The following is a 19,451-nucleotide window of genomic DNA, read 5'->3' on the forward strand; positions in this document are numbered from 1 at the left end:
AATTAATGGCTCTATTTTCTGCCTTGTTATTTCCCAAAACCAACCAGTTGCTTCCAAGTTCAAGGCCCCAGTTACTTTAAAATTATTTTTTATTTTACTTATTTGGAATATTATTTACTACTACTATATTCCTTTCTTTTCATTTTAAAATAATATTAAGCCGGTGGAGAACAAAAGAACGTGAGAGAAAATGAACAAGAAAAGCTAAAGTTGCCAATTTGGACCAGCTACCTTCTTCCTTATCTTGTCTATTCACAATTATTTGGATTATTATTTGCCAATTGAGTAAAATATAGTAAAAGTTTTGTTTTCCCTTTGAACCCTAAGAGGGCAATTTTAAATTATAGTGAAAAATCAAAAGGTAAATTTGAACCTTTGTCATCGAAGAATCTGGATATATGTCCGGCTATTTCGCGTTGAAGTTCAGTTAATAGCAAGAACAAATACAAGACGATTTGCTAACGTCAAAGAATAAACTGACCAAAAATTTGACCAATAATAAATTGAACAATTTCGAATAGTACATACAACTCTTAATCTTTTTCCTATCATAATTTGTAAAGAATAACGGTAATATTTGGGCGTTTAAGTAATATAGAAAAAATCTATGATGGAACAAACGATTGAACTTTAGGTTATGGGAAACTAGTGACATATTCAATATCTAACTCTTGTTCTCACTATAACACTTGTAGTACTTCTCACAACAAATTATTTGTCTTTCCTAAAATATCCAGTTTAAATTTAATTTCGTACACTGTCACTTATTTTAGAATTTTTTTTCTTATTAAGCTACGATTAATTATCATTTAAGAGATGTATTATATCCTTCTGCACTTTGTAGAAGCTTAAAGCTATATCAATTTTCTTCTTAAGACTAATAGCTGTTTATCAGGTGTAGCCTTTATCACTTTATTATTATATATATAATGAAGCTATAATAAGTTTACCAAAAAATGAAGCTATAATTAATACTATTACTTTTCTTTTTGAGAATTATTGTACATGTCTATTATTTCTTCTCCTTTTTTCTACTAGAATTGAATTATTTCATATTGGGTGTATTTGCTGGCATTAGAAGGCATCAGACGCAACCCTCTACAAAAGTCCAAAAGAATCCTCTTAATTAATTAAATTAAAGGCATAACTCCATGCATATTAATTCTTTCATTTCTACGTCTTTTCTTTTTTACTTCCGAAAAGAAATAAATTAATTGTTCGTGTCGTTGAATTGTATGGTTGATAATAGGTGAATTTGACTATAATTAGGCCCTAAAGAACCACCTTCTTGTATAGTTTTTATGGTAAAAAGTGATAACAAAATGCTCTGATTAGTGTTTTTCATGCTTTGCAGGCTATATACAATAAAAGAAAGTCTATGGAGTACTTCTGGGATCAATTACGGAGAAAAAGAGGCCAATCTTACAATATCCGCTAAGTGCACCACGCGAAGGCAGCAAAACCAGAACTGGAGATGCACTGCCGCGGTCCCGGCGTAACCGCGGTCGGACCACGGCAGAAGGCTGTTGCGGATTCTAAGAGATAGTTGGCCGCGGTCCTGGCGTAACTGCGGTAGGACCGCGGTAGGAAGCGGAAATTTGAGGGACTGAAGTGCAAAACACGGGATTTTTAGCCCCAAACCCTATATTAAACAATAGAACTCGTTCAAGGGAGGCAGGCAATGTTTTAGAAAGTACTTTGGCAAGAAAAACAAGTGTGAGAGATCACCCAAAACATCATATTTTCTTCTTCTTTTTATTTTTCTTGCAATTTTGATCATGAATATTTTCATAGATTATTTACCCAGTGTCATGAGTAACTAAATCCTTTGTCTAGGGTTTTGATGGAACCTATTGAAGGATGAACTTCTTGATTATGTTAATATAGTTTGCCAGTTTAATCTCTATTTGTTCAACTACGTGTTTGTTGTAGTTAATTGACAGGATCCTCAATTAGTTGTGCCTATTTAGTATGCATAACTCGGGAGAGAGTGCATATTTAGGTAATTGTTGAACAACATCACTCCCAAAGTATAAGAGGGATCTATAACTGCGGGTTTTAAGGCGGGACTAGGGATAACGAAGTCTTGGGTGCAATCTAAAGTAAACTGTAATAAACAAAGCCAGCTAGCGTATCTCGGGAGAGTGCGTCTAGTAAATTATCGTGATTACTCGGGAGAGATTCACGATAAAAAGAGTGTTCATGGTTGATAGAGATGTGTTGGTAAATCTATATGAAATATAAACGGAAGGGATTCCATCAATAGGGGAAATCACTACCTTAGAACCTTCTCATTATTGTTCACAACTTAAGCATATTTAGTTTACCACTGTTTATTGACTTTCAATCTTAGTTATTAAATATACCATCAACTGTTATTCACAACGTTTGGGAAAGTTGATTCTAAAGAATTTAGTAATTCTAACGAAAGTAATTGATAGGTTAATTCTCTGTGGATTCGACTCTGGGCATAAATACTCAGGTTATATTTGCAACGTCCGCATTGTCTTTTTGTAAGGCATAGTTGGGCGTGATCAAATTTTGGCGTCGTTGCCGGAGAATTAACGGTGTTATCAATTACAATTGAAAGAAGTACAAAAATTCTTATTGTAGTCATTTTTTCTCTATACCCAATTTTTACATTGAAATTTTAATGTTTGTTGACTTGGTTGCACAGGTGCATGCCTAGAAACTCATTGAGATCTGGTGAAGTATTTGAAGCATTATCAGATCCCGAGAAAGTTTTCAAGACCTTGAATCAGGCCAATCGGAAAAACAAACAATAACCAACAACTGCATAATTCGAAACAGTCATGGGGGATCACGAGGAAAACCCAGCAGTACCAATAGTGCCAGAGGCTGCTCTCTATGACTGGGCACAACCCACAACTGAAAATCTGTCCACAGCCATTGTAGTTCCGCAGATACAGACTGAGTCATTCCAAATTACGAATAACATGTTGCAGAACAAGGGACTATTTTCGTGGTCGCAAGTCGAAGATCCTCAGCAACACTTGAAGAACTTCCTCTCTATCTGCAAAACCCAAAGGCAGCCCAACGTAACTCCTGAAGCAATCAAGCTGTTATTGTTTCCATTCTCAGTGACGGAAGCTGCCCAGACTTGGCTAAACTCACTTCCCATAAATTCTATAACAATTTGGGATGAGTTAGTGAGGCAATTCCATAACAAGTTCCACCCACCCAATAAGACTGCTCAACAAATTGATGAAATTTTGAGTTTTAAACAGAGACCAATGGAGACACTACATGAAACATGGGAGCGCTTTAAAGGGATGCTGGTTATATGCCCGCACCATGGTATTCAAGATCTGATGTTGGGGCAGCGGTTTTACATGGGATTGTCAGATAGCGTGAAGAACATTGTTGATGCTTCAGCTGGTGGAGCATTTTTTAGCAAAACATGGAGAGAAGGCCAGAGTCTGCTTGACAAGATGACACAAAATTCGGGATGGACAACCAGGAATGCACCTATCACTTCAGTTATTCACTCAGTGCCCTTAGATCCATCCAACTCTATGGCTGAAAATATGGCCACCTTATTGACACAGATGAGTATACTTACCAAAAAGGTGGAAGAGTCAGGGCAGAAGCAGCAGGTACATATCGTAGATACTACCAATGGGGGCTTGTGCGCATCTTGCATTAGTCAGCCAATCGGTAACCAATGGAATGCAGAACATGATCATCACCACTACCCTGAAGACATGAATTATGTGTCTAATTATGGAGGCCAGAGACAGGGTGGTCAGATTTGGGGCCAGCAAAATCAGCAATACAGGCCAGTCCATCCACAGTTCAACAATGGAAACATGGGAGGTATGAGACCCCCTAACAATATGGCACCTTACCCAAGGCCATATAATAATCAGAATCAACAGCAGTGGTATCACCCTCCTCAGCAGCAGCATGGTGGAAGGCGGGAAGATGGGTTTACTAGACTTGAGGCAATGATGCAGCAGGTTATTGGGTCTAATGCAAAGATTAATGAGAGAGTGGATGCACATGATGCAGCAATCAAGAATATTGAAGTGCAGGTGGGCCAAATTTCTATGTCTCTGAACAATCGTCCTCATGGGACACTACCTGTAGACACCCAGATAAATCCAAAAGATCAAGGCCCAAAGCAACTGATGGCGGTAAGTCTACGTAATGACAGAGATATAGATGTAGAGCAAGAGAGGGCTCGAGAAACTAGACAAGATGAGACACTTATACCAGTGCCCATTGAGCTGGATGAGTCAATGAAACTGACGGAGGTGCCAGTCCAGCCTGCCCAGGAAGAAAATAGCATCCAGAATGCGACCGAGAAAGAAGCTGAGACAGTCCAGGAACTAGTAGTTGATGTAGCAGCTGATAAGGATCAATCCTAGTTGATTGGGAAGAAGAGACCTCCTGCACCTTTCCCTCATAGGCTGGCTAAGTATCAAAAGGAGGAACAATACAAGAAGTTCTTCGAAATGTTGAAACAAAACCAGGTAAACATACCATTGATTGAAGCTTTGAAGGGGATGCCTGGGTATGCAAAAATGATGAAGGATCTGATGTCCCGAAAGTTTGATTTCCAAGACTTGGCCACAGTTACTCTTACTCAGACATGTAGTGCAGTGATGACTAGACCAATTGCAGAAAAGTTGTCTGACCCAGGGAGCTTTACAATTCCATGCACTATTGGTAATTTTGCTTTTGCTAAAGCACTGTGTGATCTAGGGGCCAGCATCAATCTTATGCCCCTGGCGATTTATAAGAGGCTGGGCATTGGAAGAGCTAGACCCACCTCTATGTTGTTGCAGCTGGCTGACAGGATAGTGAAACGACCCTCTGGTATACTAGATGATGCGCTAGTTCAGGTAGGGAAATTTGTATTCCCTGCAGATTTTGTGATCTTAGACTGCAGAGTGGATGAAGAGATTCCCATAATTTTGGGAAGACCATTCTTGGCCACAGGGAGAGCGCTCATTGATTGTGAAACCGGAGAGCTCAAGATGAGATTGAACGGTGAGGAGATAACCTTCAATGTGCAGAAATCTATGAGGCGACCAAGTGAATTCACCAATGAGGACCCCATTGCTGCATGTTTAATGAATTTGGATGAGGTGAATGGAGAGGAACTGGCGGAATGGGTGTTGGCATTAGAGGGTAGAGGGTTCTGGGATAGAACTCTAGAATTTGAGCCCTTATACTTGGAAAATCGAGAGACTCCTCCAGCCAAGCCATTTATCGAAGAACCACCAAAGCTGGAGTTAAAGCCATTGCCCAACCATCTCAGGTATGAATTCCTTGGACCTAACTCCACATTACCTATTATTATCTCATCTAGTTTGTTAGATGTGCAGGCGCAACAACTCTCGCAGGTACTTAAGGAGTGCAAGACTGCCATTGGGTGGACCATGGTAGACATAAAGGGGATCAGCCCCGCCTACTGCATGCACAAAATTCTACTGGAAGAGGGACACAAACCTTCCAGGGAACACCAAAGAAGGCTGAACCCCAACATGAAGGAAGTGGTGAAGAAGGAAGTAATAAAGTGGTTAGACGCGAGAATTATCTTCCCAATCTCTGACAGCAGCTGGGTTAACCCAGTTCAATGTATACCTAAAAAGGGTGGTATGACGGTAGTTAAGAATGATAACAATGAACTGATCTCCACAAGAACAGTCACGGGCTGGAGAATTTGCATGGATTATAGAAAGCTAAATCTAGCCACCTGGAAAGACCACTTCCCACTTCCCTTCATTGATCAAATGTTAGACAGACTGGCAGGAAGGTCACACTTCTGTTTTCTGGACGAGTACTCAGGATACAACCAGATTTCCATTGCACCGGAGGACAGAGAGAAGACCTCTTTCACTTGTCGTTATGGCATTTATGCCTTTCGGAGGATGCCCTTTGGCCTATGCAATGCACCCGCCACATTCCAACTGTGCATGATGTCCATATTCACTGACATGGTAGAGGAAATAATGGAGGTGTTCATGGATGACTTCTCAGTGGTGGGGAATTCATTTGATGAGTGCCTGATAAATCTGACGCGTGTGCTGAAACGGTGTATCGAGACTAACCTGGTTCTGAACTGGGAGAAGTGCCACTTCATGGTACAAGAAGTCATAGTCTTGGGACACCGGGTGTCAAGCAAAGGAATTGAGGTGGATCGTGCTAAAGTGGATATAATAGCAAAGTTACCTCCTCCAACTTCAGTCAAAGCAATCAGAAGCTTCCTTGGGCATGCCAGTTTCTACCAGAGATCCATAAAAAACTTCTCAAAAATTGCCAACCCTCTTTGTAAGTTGTTAGAAAAAGATCACCCTTTCTTGTTTTCTGATGATTGCAGGGTAGCATTCGAGGAGCTGAAAAAGATACTGGTCACAAGACCTATCATTGTTGCCCCCAACTGGGAGCAGACATTCGAACTCATGTGTGATGCCAGTGACTACGCAGTGGGGGCAGTGCTGGGACAGCGGAAGGACAAGCTGATGCATCCAATCTACTATGCAAGTAGAACGCTGAGTGGAGCCTAGCTGAACTATACGGTGACTAAGAAGGAGATGTTGGCTGTGGTTTTTGCTTTCGACAAGTTCAGATCATATCTGATTGGTTCTAAGGTGATTGTATACACTGATCATGCAGCTCTCAGGTACTTGATTGAGAAGAAGGAGTCTAAGCCGCGCCTGATTCGTTGGGTATTGCTGCTGCAAGAATTCGACCTTGAAATTCGTGACCGTAAGGGCACAAAGAACCAAGTCGCTGATCATCTATCACGACTTGAGGGAGCTGAAAATGCAGTTGAGGTTGAAGATATTCTGGAAACCTTTCCAGACGAGCAACCGCTTGCTACTAATCTTGAGAAATCGCCATGGTATGCAGATTTTGCAAATTACCTGGCATGCGGTATAGTTCCTTATGACCTTTCATCTGTACAAAAGAAAAAGTTTTATCGTGACTACCGCATGTATTATTGGGATGAGCCTTACCTGTTTAGAATTTGTGTTGACAATATGATCCGGAGGTGTGTCCCCGAGATAGAACAATCTTCTGTTTTGCAGCCTTGTCACGCATCGGCTTATGGAGGACATTTTGGAGGGGTCAGGACAGCTGCGAAAGTTCTTGAGGCCGGATTCTTTTGGCCAACATTGTTTAAAGATGCACACCAATAGGTGAAGGGATGCAATGAATGTCAGCGGACCGGGAACATTTCCCGTCGCCATGAGATGCCCATGAACCCAATTCAAGAGGTGAAAGTGTTTGATGTCTGGGGGATTGACTTCATGGGTCCCTTCGTCAGCTCCTATGGCAATAAGTACATATTTGTTGTTGTGGATTACATGTCCAAATGGGTAGAAGCTGCAGCGTTTCCCACTAATGATACAAGATTGGTGGTGGGGTTTTTGAAGAAGAACATATTCACCAGATTTGGGACACCAAAAGCGATTATCAGTGACAGAGGCACTCACTTCTGTAATAGAGTTTTCGAGAAGTTGCTTGCAAAGTATGATGTACGCCACAAGGTGGCTACCCCTTATCACCCGCAAACTAGTGGGCAGGTTGAAGTGTCCAACAGAGAGATAAAGAGTGTGCTAACCAAGACTGTGAATGCCACAAGAACTGATTGGGCGAAAAATTTAGATGATGCACTCTGGGCCTATAGAACTGCTTTTAAAACACCGATTGGTATGTCAACATATAAGTTGGTGTTTGGGAAGGCCTGCCATTTGCCAGTGGAACTTGAACATAGAGCGTGGTGGGCACTGAAACTGCTGAATCTAGACATCGAGGCTGCGGTCACAACTAGGATCACAGAATTGCATGAGCTCGACGAATTCAGACACCTTGCTTTTGAGAGCACAAAGTTGTACAAGGAAAGAATGAAGAGGTTGCACGACAAGAACATTGTGGAGCGAAATTTCAATCCTGGAGATATGGTGTTGCTTTATAACTCATGATTAAGGCTATTTCCGGGTAAACTCAGGTCACGATGGTCTGGACCATTTAGAGTGGTCGAAGTTTTCCCTTCAGGTGTTGTCGAGATTGCCACAGAGAAAGACTCTCGTACATTTAGAGTCAATGGGCAGAGATTGAAACTATATGTGGGCATGAGCGAACAAAAGGAAGTGTCTGAGCTACACCTGACTGAACCACAGAGGTCGAGCGAGCCTTAAATGCGCTCATCTGCGTCGTGCCACGACATTAAATCAGGCGCTGCGTGGGAGGCAACCCACGAATGTGTTGTAAATGTAATGCATAACTTCAAAAAAAAAGTAGCAGGAACACGCCTAGACCGCGATCCCAGCGTAACCGCAGTAGGACCGCGGTCAAATACCCCCTCTGAAAGAGGTCTACCGCAGTCCCAGCGTAACCGCGGTAGGACCGCGGCAGACCAACGCGAGGCCAGGTAAGTGCAGAATTTTTTTTTCTCTTTTTCCTTCCCCCCCCCCCCTTTAATAAACCTAACCCCACACTATTCCCTCATCCCCTTCTTTCTTCTCTTCTCTCTTTCACACTCTCTTATCCCTCAAACCCACATTGTTGCCCCTCATTTCTTCTCCATCTCTCTCTCTCCACCATCTATCCCTTCCATTCATCCTCAAGGTAAGCTTCTCTATTCTTTTCTCTTTCTTTTACATAACTTAGTGTAGTGTTTTAGTGTAAAAAATTTTATTTTATTTTATTTTATTTTTTTCTTTCTTTCTTTTCTTTCCTTTTCTCCATTATTTGCTTCTTTTGGCCATGCTTGATGTTTAAATAGTTGGGCTTTCATTGTGCTTAACTTGGGGGCGATTTTTAAAAGGTTTGGAGTCCTAAACAAACTTTTTAGGGTGAAGCTTGGTGGAGGGGTCCAAATGGCCGAAAATTGGGGGTGTGTTGTAAAACTTTAGAGCACTTTGTGCCCTTCTTAGTTAGTGGTGGTGGTAGAATTTGACATGATTCACTTGTGGGAGATTGTGTGGGGTATTATATGGCAGAATTATAGAATTAATAGTGGTGTGAGGGCAATAGTGGAGGTTATCAACTTTGGGCACCTTCCTAATTGGGTATACTGGTTTTGTTTGACAAAAGGAAACTGTTTGGTGCCATCAGGTGGCGAAGTTTGAGTACCCATCCGACTGGAACATGTTAGGATGCATCTGATTGTTACCCTGAATTGTCTGCAGGTAATATGGACCGAAAAAGGCGAAAGAGCTCGACAAGAACTTCCCAAATGCCCACATATGATGCCACCAGGTTCCAGTCATAGGAGGCCGAGGACGCGTTTCATGCTAAGGCTACCAAAAGCTTTATCCCTGAGATTCCTGTTGATAGGGCTGCCCTCCGTATGGAAAAAGTAGACATGTATGAGGAAATCAGACGGAGGGAGGTGGAGTTCTTGTTTGATGAACCTGAGATGGCAAACCCGATGATAGTCCGGGAGTTCTACGCGACTTCCCCGAAAAATTTGTGTCGGTCTGTGATTGTGCGGGGCAGGGTGGTGGATGCCTCAATTCTGAAGATTCGCCAGGTCTTGCAGCTGCCCCAGTTCACTGGTGACATTGATCATTACCACGACGCCTAAGGGGTCACTTGGGACACTATGATTGAGACAATCTGCGCAGGGGGTCGACCAATCTGGATACAGGAAAACATTACCCTTCACTCCAAGTCGTTCACACATGAGGCTAAGTGTTGGTTCACCATTATTTGCAACCGGTTATTGCCCATGGGCAACACGACAGATGTGAACCACCTACGGGCTCTATTAGTGTAGTGCTTCGTCACCAAGAAAGACTTTGATGTGGCGAGAATTATTGGAGATGAAATGATCCTTCGGTCACCTCTGCTATCTAAGGGGTTTTACTTCCCCTCACTTGTGACGAGGTTGTGTCTGCTGGATGGTGTCCCCACCAATCCTACAGATGGAGTTTTGCCCGCAAAAGCGGCATTCAGAGCTTCAAAGATCACAGTGGGCAGAGATGCACCCACAACCATTGAGCTTGATGATGAGGATGACGCCCCAGCACCCATGGCACCATCCAGGAGATCCTATGATGGATCCGGATCCTCTCGGCAACCCCATACTAGGGTAGGGTTCTCTAGATCACAGTCCAGCCGACCCATGTTGCATTCTTTGGAGGAAGAGGTGGCAAATCTTCGCTCCTTGGTGGATGGCCTGCATGTGCGTATGGATGACATATCTCAGCGGCATGCCAGGTTTGAGAGTCGAATGCTAGCTTGGTTCCGTGCTTTGGGGAGGGCTTGTCATGTGGATCCCAGCACTGTCTCCGACTCCGAGTGACGCTCAGGAAAGTCTTCTTACCCTTCTGCACTTTATTTGTGTTATGACATGGGGACATGCCATATTCTTTTTGTGTGGGGTGGGAGACTTGCTTTAGTGGTGTATTGTTAGTGTACATATACATTGGTTGTAAAATAAATAAATGTAGGAGACTCCTCCTGAGGACGGACCACTTGGACAGTACTCTTGAGGGAAGTAGTCCATTTAGATTTTTTTTTCTTTTTAGGTAGTGTAGTAATTCCTCCTTGTTTTTTCTTTTGACCACGGTTCTTTTCCAAGGGCTTTTCTTGAACCGGGTTAGGTAGATTTTTCTCTAATATTTTTAGGACCCTTAAGACTCTATTGGACCAAGATGGGTGAAGGCAAGAATGCAACCCATAATGTACACACCTGCAAATAACTAAAACGAATTTGAGGGTGCGACGTCTAGGCTCGTTTGTAGACTCGTAATTTTATGCCTTAATTCTACACACCTTGTCTTTCTTGAACGCTCACGTGAGTGTGTTGACAAACTAATTCGGAATGAGTTACATGCCAAGTGTGTGTGAGATAATACTTGTATTCTGTGCTTGCATGCGATACCTAGAACTTGCCCAGTGTGTTTGCAAAGCGAAATAGAAGTTGTTTGGCCTTAGAGATGATTGAGGCATTTCCTTGTGTAGCCTGTATAATTATGAATCCACCTGTACATATTGTCATAGTTAACCCCTTCGAGCCTGAAGCCTATTCTTTGATAACCTTACAACAACCTACATCCCTGTGTTTGAATAGTTTGACTGCTTGAACCTGTACCTCCTAGAAGCACTTGAATCGTTAAAGAGCATATAAAAGTCAAAGTGTGGGGTAGTAATGAAGTGGGAAAAAGGAAATCAGGAAAATACTTGAATGGTGCAATGGCTGTTTAAAAAAAAGAAAATAAAAGGGCAGTTGCACCTAAAGAAAAGTTGGGGTAGCCTATGAAACAAGTGTGGAAGAATGATTGGGTTGAACATGGAAATTGGAATAAAGGGAACGATTGTATTAAAAGTGCTTAGGGAGGTTAGTCACTATATCCAAATATATCCTACCCGTCCCTTAGCCTACATTATAACCAAATAAAGACCTCTTGATCTTGGACTGAACAACTCGATTAGTAGAGTATTACACTAAGGGCAAGCTTATGGTGTATCTGTGTGGCATGTGAATGTTCTTTGCTGAGAGTGAGTGGATTCGTTCTATCTATAGTTCCTTGTTGCTTGATTTTATATGTGTGGAACTTCTCTCAGAAATATGATGTGAGGGCATGTGACTCAGGAAGAAAAAGCGAGTTTTCACCTCTGTTTAGAGTAACTAGAGTAAGCACGAGTGTGACATGGCATTAGAGTCTTCATCTGAGGTGTGGCTGTTGCACTGCTTAGGTTGTTCTTTCATAATGGCGGGTGTGACATAAACTGGGTAATGCATCGAACGATTAGGCCTAGAAGTGTGGTTCAACTTGCTCGAGGACGAGCAAAGATTTAAGTGTGGGGTGTTGATAATAGGTGAATTGGACTATAATTAGGCCCTAAAGAACCACCTTCTTGTATAGTTTTTATGGTAAAAAGTGATAACAAAATGCTCTGATTAGTGCTTTTCATGCTTTGCAGGCTATATACAATAAAAGAAAGTCTATGGAGAACTTTTGGGATCAATTACGGAGAAAAAGAGGTCAATCTTACAATATCCCCTAAGTGCACCACGTGAAGGCAGCAAAACCAGAACTGGAGATGGACTGCCGCGGTCCCGGCGTAACCGCGGTCGGACCGCGGCAGAAGGCTGTTGCGGATTTTGAGAGGATAGTTGCCCGCGGTCCTGGCGTAACCGCGGTAGGACCGCGGCAGGAAGCGGAAAATTGAGGGACTGAAGTGCAAAACACATGATTTTTAGCCCCAAACCCTATATTAAACAATAGAACTCGTCCAAGGGAGGCAGACAATGTTTTAGAAAGTACTTTGGCAAGAAAAACAAGTGTGAGAGATCACCCAAAACATTATATTTTCTTCTTCTTTTTATTTTTCTTGCAATTTTGATCATGAATATTTTCATAGTTTATTTACCCAGTGTCATGAGTAGCTAAATCCTTTGTCTAGGGTTTTGATGGAACCTATTGAAGGATGAACTTCTTGATTATGTTAATATAGTTTGCCAGTTTAATCTCTATTTGTTCAACTACGTGTTTGTTGTAGTTAATTGACAGGATCCTCAATTAGCTGTGCCTATTTAGTATGCATAACTCGGGAGAGAGTGCATATTTAGGTAATTGTTGAACAACATCACTCCCAAAGTATAAGAGGGATCTATAACTGCGGGTTTTAAGGCGGGATTAGGGATAACAAAGTCTTGGGTGCAATCTTAAGTGAACTGTAATAAACAAAGCCAGCTAGCGTATCTCGGGAGAGTGCGTCTAGTAAATTATCGTGATTACTCGGGAGAGATTCACGATAAAAAGAGTGTTCATGGTTGATAGAGATGTGTTGGTAAATCTATATGACACATAAGCAGAAGGGATTCCATCAATAGGGGAAATCACTACCTTAGAACCTTCTCATTATTGTTCACAACTTAAGCATATTTAGTTTACCACTGTTTATTGACTTTCAATCTTAGTTATTAAATATACCATCAAGTGTTATTCACAATGTTTGGGGAAGTTGATTCTAAAGAATTTAGTAAGTCTAACGAAAGTAATTGATAGGTTAATTCTCTGTGGATTCGACTCTGGGCATAAATACTCAGGCTATATTTGCAACGTCCGCATTGTCCTTTTGTAAGGCATAGTTGGGCGTGATCAATGGTCCTATTACGTCTTTCATGAGACTTTAATTCCTTGACAACCACAATAATTATTTGTTGAAATAGAAAAATTAATAAAACAATAATCATAATATAATACTCCCTCCGGTCCACTTTTAAGTGATTTTTTGGCCGGTCAACAATATTTGATACTTTCAGATATTAAGAAGGAATTAAATTATTTTTTTCAAAGTTGCCCTTCGAGTAAAGAGCCTAGGAATATTTATTTGTATTTCCAATGAATAAATTAAGGTTAATATGATCAATTTTATTATTAATTAATGTTAAAAAGTAGATTTTTTAATATGTGCGTAACTTCTTATCAATTTCAAATTAACATGTGATCAACAGCGGAATAATAATAATAATAATAATAATAATAATAATAATAATAATAATAATAATAATAATAATAATAATAATAATACAATGTCTGTAATCGTAACATGGAGATACACACCATGTGAATCAAAATTGAAATTGTGAGAGATTCGTGCCAAGGTCTTGGGAACACGTATTAAAATTATTCGTGTAATTATGATATAGATTCTACGTCCCTAAACAAGCTCAATGGTCTAAGATTTTATAATTTGAGTGGAAATATTATATTAGACTAGATTATAAAGGTTACTATATACGTACTTGTTTTTGGTGTTTACATTAAACAATGCAATTTAACTGTAGTAGTTAAAAATTAAAATAAGAATACTAATCAGTTAAGCATGGTTAAGTTATAAAATATGTGTCTTACATTTGCCGTTATAGCGTAAATATCATATGCAAATAAAAGTTTACCTTTACGAGAGCGTCACATAAAATAAAATGGACGGACAATTATTTATGACGGGACTCATGTAATTTTTAGTAATTATAATTTAATTTAAGAAAACGTAAATGGCTATGTAGCTATACGTGTTTGGTCGCTCAAAAGTCCAAGAACGCTACACTACCTTTCGTTGTAAACATCTTCTGGCACAAGCATGCCACTGTCTCCCCTTTTTAATGATTTCTAATAATTTATAATACAAGAAATAATATTATATAACTTTTACAATAATAGAAAATTGTTCTTGTGTCCGCCATGTGTTATCACAAAGCTCACTGTTGATTCGACCAATGCCATTAAAAGTTCCTCCAGAGATATATATTTTCTAAATAGATACTGGTGTATTACTCTTTATTATAGTAATATTTTTAGTGGTAAATTTTTAAATAATATTTCTAGGATAAAAGGAAAAGGGGTTGACTCTTGCCAGAAATTCCATGACTAAAGTGGAAGCACCAACTAATAATTCCATTGAACCCTTTTTTTCTTTTTCTCTATTGGTGCTTGAATTTATGAGTGTTTAACGGTCATTTCCCTATAAGGCATGGTTAATTATGGTTTTTGATTCAAATTTCGGTTCACTTAAAATGTCAAAGCAACTGTTTTTCTTCCCTTGGATTCTTTTTTTGTTTAATCAACCGATGTTTGAAATTCAATGGTTCTAACTAATTTGAATTTGCACAGTAAAAAAATTTCTATTGGAATTTATAGATTAAAGTGTGAACAAGATGAACATACAATACTGAGGTCCTAATATGAATGTGTATTTGGACCTTTATTACTACCTTCTTAATCGTGTGAAAAAATTAAAATATTTTTTTTCCTTGTTGGAAATTCTATTCGCTTTTGAAACACCAAAATTGAAACCTACTTCTAGCTAAAAGTCATAGAGTACCAGATATGTATATATAGATAGTAAGCAAAATAAAAATATTAAATATGTATATGAAAAAAAATGAGACACTTGTCATTATAATTATTGTGATTTATTAACTTTTTCAAATATTAATAATCGCTTGCAAAAAGTTTTGCATATGCTATTGCCAAAAAAGAAACTATTACCCAAAACAACTCTTAATGCAAGATTTCTTAATAAATTTGTTCTAACTCTTTTTCTCCTCCAATGTGTCACACCTCCTTTTTCACCTACACCCCGGGGAGGATATAATAAAGGGAGTTTTTTCCAATTTAAGTGACAATCGAAACGGAATTATTTTAATTGATATTCAGAGTCGCCACTTGGGATAATTAATGGTGTCCCAAGTCACCGGTTCAATTCCCGAATCGAGGAAAAGATTGATTCTGTATTACAGTCTGCGAACACAGAAATCCGGGTAAGGAATTCTGTTAACCCGGGAGAAGGTGTTAGGCATTCCCGAGTTCCGTGATTCTAGCACGGTCGCTCAACTGTTATAATTGGCCTATTATCTGATTTTAGTACATGTTTAAACTTATGTGCAAATTTTTAACTTAAACCGCTTTTCTTTATTTAATTTTTTAAGAAAAATTCAACGCCATCTAAAACACGTCTTGAACCCCGTCACATAAATGCACCCGCGGTCCGTGACGTATTTTATCCAACATTGTTGAGATTTAGATTTGGGTCACATAAATGCGCACCCGAGTTTAGGAAGATAAATTATTAAAATAACGCGCCTAAAGCAACTACGCACTTTCAAATTTGCGAGGGCCATGGAAAATTCAACTAATGGCACGCCTCGATTTCTAAAGGATTAAAATTAGTTATATGCGGGCTATGGATTATGAACAAAATATATTGTGGAAAACCATCTTCAATAGGAGAACTATTGTGGATACATCTGCGGTACATTACTGCTAAAGTAAACATTTGCTCCAATATGTGCAGAAAACAAGCATATCAAAATTGTTTGACATAGGTTCAGGTGAAACCAAAATAGAAGAGATCAAAAGGTATTAAATTCTTTATTGACAAAATATCGTGAGAATATTCATAGGATTTAATAATATGAAACATGGTCATTTCACAAGTAGATATACGATACAGCACATCATTCAGGCATCTTTAAAGTTAACCGCTAATATAATAAATAAAAGCACTAATTTGACAACTACATACAACACATCGTTAAAACACATCTAAAGGACACAATGATATAAATAGCAATACTTTTCAACTTTAGCTAACAATTTTCATAGCTTTTGTTGTTTACTTTCTAAATAATGAGTTTTAAATTGGGAAATCATGTACTTCTTCAGCAACCTTCAAATAAATCAAAAGGCCTTCAACTTAGACTCACGTTTCCAACTAACCAAAGATAATAAAATATTTTACGTCAAACAAATACAGGGATGCAAAATCGACAATAACCAAACTAGCTGAGAAGATCAACACAGATACAGTAGTACTATCAAAGTGCTAGAAAATAGGAGCTGACCTTATCTTCCAATTTCAAACAAAACAACAGCGGCAAAGTCAAACAGGAACCGCAAGCAAAATCGAGACCTCGAACCGGAAACCTCAAAATTACGTTCTTCGACGACCTCGAAACTCGTCGGAACAGTTTTGGAAGTGGACTATTTGGGGCGTTTTATGGGATGTTTTTCAGGTGGAGAAGATGAGCTCTCATGGCTCTTTCATGGTGAATGTTAAGCTCTAGATGTAGAATTTTTAGGAGGAAGAAGAGTCTCTTTTCGTTGGTTGTCCGTGTATATCCAGTGTATATCGAGAGTATCTCTAGTGTATATATAATGTATACTGACTGTATATCTAGTGTATACCCCTAGTCTCCGTTAAGAAGAAGCCATTTTTTTTTCCTCTCTATCTTTTGAACTTCCCCCCTCCCTTTTTCTCCAGCTCTCTAATTTCTAAATAGGCATCAAATTAGTATCTTCCAATACAAATTATACTTTTAACTTCTTTAATTATCCACTAGTTAGTGTTATTATTTAATTTTCATTAGTGTTAGTTTTACCCTACCAATATAGAAGCTTCCTAATTAGTTAGGTAAGACTCTTTTTTCATTTTTTTAAAATAAAACCTAAATTAATTTCTATCCCCAAATTATCTTAGACAATTAAATTAATTAACCCTAATAATTATTACAACTAATTAAAAACCAAATTAAAAGAAAATTGCCAAAATTTGAAAATTAAAGAGTAAAATATAACATGACTATTTTTTTATGATCTTTTTCTACTTTTTCAACAACAACTTACTTAATTAACCTAAAAATGTAAAATAAAATCCAAAATGCAGATGCAATATATATTTTTTGTATTTTTTCATAATCTGAAATACTACATAATGCATTTTAAAATAAGATAGAAATATTGCACAATACCAAAGCTAATCCTAATTAATTAAACTAAATATAAACTATTTTTGTGTTTTCGAAATTATATAAAGATAAAAATAAGGTACTATTTTTTAAAAATTGTTTTTTTATGAAAAGTACATAAACTAAAATCCTTGTTTGTAATTTTTATTTTTCTTGTAAGAAAATAAAATAAAAAAGTTAAAATGAGTTGAAATAGCTATATTAGGCCTAAATTAAATATTTACACGCTAAAATATGAAAAAATCCTGGGGAGGGTCAAAAACTACACGTCTACAGCTGCCCCTCTTTGACTGGAAACACGAAGAGTTTTCCGACAAAGAACGACTAGACATGTTTTGACCCGACCCTTATTCAGAGAGACTAAAACTAAATGAAAGGGAGAGATTGTGACCGAGCCCGGGTATTTGAGCTGCCTACATATCCTTGGCTATAAAGGAATCAGGTCACGTGTAGTTCAGAAGTGAGTAAGGTGATGGAGTATACCGAGGTGAAGAGCCGATCGAGGTTCCGGTCCGCGGTCCTGCTATTCCATCAAAATCAAAAACATGAAAAAGACTAACTAAGCCTATGAGCTACTAGTTACAAGATTTTCTATCTATGAGTCTTCTGAAGCTTGATCTTGAGTCTTGGTTGGTGCTTCATGCGGACTCTGATCTGAATCTTGATGCTTGTTAGCTACAGGTGTTGGTTCAATCTTCTTCAGCTTTTTCATATCAGGACGGGACATGCAGAGCTCGTGAGTTCAATTATGTCTTGAACAGACCACATCTTTTCTCAACTTCTACACTTTGGATTCATTTTTTTTTCTCTTTTTTTTTATTGTGACTAACTTCTACAGGCGGGCTCCTGACTTCTTCGACTTAAAATTATAACAACCTCCGTTCTACGGCGAGCTCCTGACTTCATCAACTTAAAATTTAACAACCTCCATTCTACAGGCGGGCTCCTGACTTCATCAACTTAAAATTTAACAACCTTCATTCTACAGGCGGGCTCCTGACTTCTTCAACTTAAAATTTAACAACCTCCATTCTACAGGCGGGCTCATGACTTCTTCGACTTAAAATTATAACAACTTCCGTTCTACAGGCAGGCTCCTGACTTCTTCAACTTTTAAAATAAACAACCTCCGTTCTACATGCGGGCTCCTGAATCCAACTTATTATTTAACAACCTCCATTCTCCAGGCGGGCTCCTGACTCCAACTTAAAATTTAACAACCTTCATTCTACAGGCGGACTCCTGACTTCTTCAACTTAAAATTTAACAACCTCCATTCTACAAGCGGGCTCCTAACTTCTTCGACTTAAAATTATAACAACCTCCATTCTACAGGGGGACTCCTAACTTCATCAACTTAAAATTTAACAACCTCCATTCTGCAGGCGGGCTCCAGACTTCTTCAACTTAAAATTTAACAACCTCAATTCTACAGGCGGGCTTCTGACTTCTTCGACTTAAAATTATAACAACCTCCGTTCTACAGGCGGGCTCCTGACTTCTTCAGCAATTACTTCCCTCAAACTGGTGTTTTCACTTCTCTGAAACCTGCCGGGGATAACAGTGCTAGGGAATTATCTTCCTTCTTTAAGACTAGTTACTTTCCTCCTTTTAACAATGGTGGGGATGATACTGATTCAAAGACCATTACCTTTAAAACTTGGGTTATCTTGCTTCTTCCAAGATTGCTTTCTTTAAAACTTGTATTGCCTTTTTCCCATAAACTGTTGGGGATTCCACTTCCTTCAAAACTTGTGTTATCTTCCATCTTCCCCAAGTGGGTATCTGATTTCAAGAAAATTTTCGCAATGAGAGAAAATTTTCTGCCCCAGTTTGATAATCTTCTTTGTGGCCATGTCTTCCCGCTGTCAATAATATTTCCTTTCCCTGCTTCAAATCAAAGAAAAATTTGTTAGTTTAAAACGTGGTGAGTGGTCGTGTCACTCCTGCTGGGGATGGTTTTTCCCTTTTTCCTTTCCCTGCTTTACGTTTTATTACAAAACTTGTTGGGGATGATATTATTTTCTCTTCCTTCCCTGCTCTGTGTTGTCCGATCATCGCGGAACTTGGTCGATAATCTATCGGAGTTGTTCCTGCATCTCGCAAATCTGCTGGGGATCCTCTTGGAATTTGATCCATAACTTTTCAAATGTTGTTTTTCTGTTTTTCTCCAACTTCCCCTGGAAATTTGGTCATCTTGGAATCTAGA

General features: G+C 39.0%; 1 protein-coding gene and 1 non-coding gene across 2 annotated transcripts; one reads left to right on the plus strand and one right to left on the minus strand.

Moving 5' to 3' along the window:
* Positions 1-3,215: 3,215 nt before the first annotated feature.
* Positions 3,216-3,322, minus strand: LOC142175047 (small nucleolar RNA R71). The gene has a single exon (XR_012704237.1). It is a non-coding gene; the product is annotated as a small nucleolar RNA R71 (small nucleolar RNA).
* Positions 3,323-4,478: 1,156 nt separating this feature from the next.
* LOC142174326 (uncharacterized) lies at positions 4,479-8,174 on the plus strand. Its single transcript, XM_075240105.1, has 6 exons — positions 4,479-4,692; positions 4,966-5,157; positions 6,646-6,738; positions 6,835-6,906; positions 7,357-7,504; positions 7,985-8,174. Exons 1-6 carry the CDS (start codon positions 4,479-4,481, stop codon positions 8,172-8,174), a joined length of 909 nt encoding a protein of 302 aa, XP_075096206.1.
* The last annotated feature ends 11,277 nt before the right edge of the window (positions 8,175-19,451 follow it).

This window comes from Nicotiana tabacum, chromosome 20, assembly GCF_000715075.1.
Source record: "Nicotiana tabacum cultivar K326 chromosome 20, ASM71507v2, whole genome shotgun sequence".
Taxonomy (NCBI): domain Eukaryota; kingdom Viridiplantae; phylum Streptophyta; class Magnoliopsida; order Solanales; family Solanaceae; genus Nicotiana; species Nicotiana tabacum.